The 4,049-nt window shown below is 38.8% G+C and overlaps 1 protein-coding gene across 1 annotated transcript in view; it reads right to left on the bottom strand.

Annotated features, from left to right (window-relative positions):
* Octalpha2R (alpha2-adrenergic-like octopamine receptor) overlaps positions 1-3,021 on the bottom strand; it is a 114,785-nt gene extending 111,764 nt beyond the window's left edge. The window contains 1 exon segment of the mRNA XM_018456526.1: positions 919-3,021. Within this exon segment, the coding sequence (XP_018312028.1) occupies positions 919-2,124 (1,206 nt within the window). The 5' untranslated portion in view covers positions 2,125-3,021.
* Between the last annotated feature and the right edge of the window lie 1,028 nt (positions 3,022-4,049).

Below are 4,049 nucleotides of genomic sequence, written 5' to 3'. Positions count from 1 at the left end.
GAGAGAGATCAGACCTCTACATCACATCGTACACGTTTATTCACGATATCATTAATTTTTCCAATGTCTTTTTTTATTCCAATTGCCATTTTGAGTTCGCCATTTTGAATTTTTAAGAACGCCATACGGCATCGTAAAATAGACATTTCGAGGAAAATTTTAAGCCCTAATAAAGAATTTTATCTCAAAAATTGAAATGAGCAGGGGGTGGCCGATTTGACAGAGAATGCTCTATATATATAAATTTATCAAAATATTTTAAATATGAATGATTTATACTTATGAAGGTGTTATAAATATTAATCATTCAGGTCAAATTATTTATAAAATGTGTCAAAATATATTTATAAAGGAATTTAAAATTATACTTAGGTATGTAATTTTCACTTACAAACATCACTCTATAGGGCAATACAATTATTAATTATTACGGGAAATAGAATTCATTGTATTCATTATAATTACTGGAGTTAACGACTGAAAATTAAATTCTATCTGGTACATTTCATAATTGTTTATAAAGCAACTGAATTCGAGTCACTGTTTTCTTTGCTATAATGATCCTTCTTATGCAACAATTTATAATAAAAACTATATTAATAATAACAAAAAATAAATAAACTTAAGGTACAGATGATATTTGTCTAGTTTCACAATATGTTTCAATTTTTCGATTTATTAGAGGAACTTAATACGATATATCGATATAATTCAATTTTCTATATTTCAATGTAAAGTCTGATAGTGGTTCGATACAATTTTACGTATAATTTTTAATTCTTACATAATTATCTGTGTTTGATATTAATTTTATTTACCGATAACTCAGATTACGTAGTTAAAGTCGAGATGAGAATTGATAATTAATAAGTAACTAAGAAAATAATAATTCTCTAATTTGATAACATTGTAACTTACCTCGCATTTAGGATATTCTTCCTCCGGGGTGGGTCTTTTCCATCCGAGTAACGGTGGTATACAAACAAGCGCCGATAGTATCCAGACGAGGGCAATCATAAGCGCGGCTCTAGCTGGTGTTCTTTTCTTCAGGTAGTCGACTGCTTGTGTAATGCTCCAAAACCTATCTAAGCTGATTAGGCACAGATTCATGATACTGGCCGTACACAACAATACGTCCATGGCAGAGTGAATGTCACACCACCAATATCCAAAGATCCAGTAACCCATGATCTCATTAGCGAGCGAGAATGGCATGATCACGAGACCAAGAAAAAAGTCCGCTACCGCAAGGCTGGCTATGAACCAATTCTGTATATTCTTGAGCGCTTTCTCCGTAGCTATGGCAATTATTACCAACATATTTCCCACAACGATCACGATCATTAGTAACGTCGCGAGGATGGACGCCAGTATAATATGCGGGAGAGTGTATCCCGATGGGTACATACCCTCCCCAAAAACAATGAAAGTCTCGTTATTATATAAACTAATATTCCGGGGATGACGGAAGCTTCCGTTAAACGAATCGTTGAACAAATTGATTGCGTCTTCCATTGTGTCGCTAAAACCGAAGAGCAACAAATCCTTTCCGTATTCGATCGCAACTTCTTCCTCCGTGCTGTTTAATACACTTGTACTCACACTTACACTATCGGTAGTACTGCCTATGCTATCAACACTTTGTTCACTGCTGCCACCCCCAGTACTTAGCCCTGCCCCCTTTTCTTTACCAGTAAATGCAGTTTCTCCACTCTTTGTCGCGCCTACGATGTTTCTGCCGCAAATTTGAGTTTCTGAAGTCTGACCGCAATGGTGGGAAGCTTCCTTTTTTGTTGCCTCGATGTCCTCTTTTCCCGTGGTCGCGGCGTTACGCTCGTCTCCCTCAATGTGTTTTTCGTTGTTTTTAGCAGCGTTCTTGCTCGATCCTTTCTCAGCACCTCTACCGCTAAGGAGGCGACTAACACGACCACTGGTAGCTGTCGCGGTTGGACGCCGACGTTGCTTACCGTTCGGGATCGCACGTGTTGAAAGGGCCTCGTTACTCGGAAACGTAGAGCCACCAGTGATTGGTCGAGACCACGTCATGTTCCCCTCAAAGATGCTCGTGGACGCCGTTGTCGGATTATCGACGGCGATGGTCATAATGCTGCCGAGAAGCGGCATCACTCGCACCCTCGCCGGGGACTGTAAATGCTATCTCGGTAAAGACGAAGCGGAGGTTGCGGCCGCGCGCGAATAGCAACGTACCCCGGGTGCCAGCTCGAGTAGCAGCAACAGTAGGAGGGTGGTAGTCTCGTCGCATCTCGAGGCCAAGGGCGTCATGCCCGTTTCAGGATAATGCCATCGTTGTCGAATACGTAAATACGTCCACACGTGCTCTTCTTCGTCCTCTCGGATCGTTCTGGAAGCCGTTGTCTCTCGCTGAAGATTATTTTTTCGGATCAAACAAACTCGATTTGCGATACCAACTTTGTTGGTAGATCTTGTTCCCACTGTAATCGATGCGTATTTTAAGACGTGAATCACGATAGTTTAATCGGAAGTCTTTTTTTTTTTTTTTGCTTAGAGGTCTCTTTTGCTCAAGTTGTGAATTTTGTGATATTACTACTTCGTACGCGTAATTTTGGAATTCATGCACTCACGTTTATATTAATTTTTCTTAGCGCAACTAACAAAGTGTGATTAAAATTTCATAATTTTTGATAATCATTAACCGCCTTTTTTCCCTCTATTGGACCAAATCTTTTAGAATCTAGTTTAGCTTAAATTTAGCTAATTTCGGCGTAACTGACACCTTCGATTTCCTACTGTTGTAGCGTTACTTCTGTTACGTTTTTGGTGCCGTGGTCATACTTAGTTGGTCTCTAATTTATTGCTTGCATGAGTCGCGACTCCATTCCTCGTATTTCCTGCATTCACTGGTCCACAACAGACTTAACACGGACAAAGTGTACAGAGATTTATAGATAGTCCAGTGGGCGACTTGATTAAGAGTATCAAGGTAGATAGAGAAAGTGAAAGAGAAAGATAGATAAGATAGAAAAGGAGAGGGGGAGGGAGAGAGAGAGAGAAAGAGAGAGATTACAAGAATAAGAGTAAAAAATTGGTCCCCTTTTTTTTACCTTTTCTTTATATTAAGCTTGAGCAGCTTACATAGCCTGGAGGTAAATGAAGCGAGAAAAGATCTCTTGAGAAATTACCGATGATCGTAAGAAATTTCTTTAGGATAGATCTCTAGAAAGTAATTTTACAAGATGACAGCCATTTTGACACGATCGTGAGACATGATTTTGTCTAAAATTCGATAATTGATTTACGCGCTCGTACGTTTCCTTTTTCGTGACGAAAACGCGATTTCCTCGTTTCACTTCAATTTGTGCTTCTTCTCTCGCTTTCTTTCCTCAAGTCCTACGAGCGGCTCGACGTTGTTTCATTCTAATGATGCCCGCGAGCTAATTAATTATCGTGCCGGGGCTAAAAGGCTAAGCACTGGATACCCGTACTGCTCCGACCTGCTTTTCGAATACTACAAAATCAGTGAGAAAAATCAGAACAATAGAGATTATAGATTGTAGAAATATGTACACGTATTTATGCTGTACGTAATATGTAATATATGCAATATATATTAACGCGAGTCCAAAAGTGTTACTCACGAGCCATGTGCAGGCCTTATTAAATAACTTCTGTAAATGTACGCGGAATTAGCAATTTATTAATCGTACGTAGTTAAAAGCGCATATATTCTTAATCTAAACTCTATTATTAAATACAAGACATATATATGAAGGTATTTTGTGATACATAGGAATAAGCAATCAAGAGGAAAAAGAGAGAGAAATATATAGAAAAAGAGAGAGCGAGAGAGAGAGAGAGAGAGAGAGAGAGAGAGAGAGAGAGAGGCCGAGGGAGAAAAAACTTAAATGACGTAAAATCGTTTTTTTGCTTTAAAGAAATCGCGCACGCTAATATAATATAAGGATTTTCCCGTATGTACACCTATTTACACATTATAGAACTCATTACGCTGTAACAACACGTTCCGTTTCCTTGTCTTTCGTTCTAACCTTCCTTCATACGGCACTAGG

The sequence above is a fragment of the Mycetomoellerius zeteki genome, unplaced genomic scaffold (genome assembly GCF_001594055.1).
Source record: "Mycetomoellerius zeteki isolate Tzet28-1 unplaced genomic scaffold, Tzet1.0 scaffold113, whole genome shotgun sequence".
In the NCBI taxonomy this organism is placed as follows: domain Eukaryota; kingdom Metazoa; phylum Arthropoda; class Insecta; order Hymenoptera; family Formicidae; genus Mycetomoellerius; species Mycetomoellerius zeteki.
The sequence above is the reverse complement of the archived record's forward strand: the minus strand, read 5'-3'. Positions and strand labels throughout refer to the sequence as shown.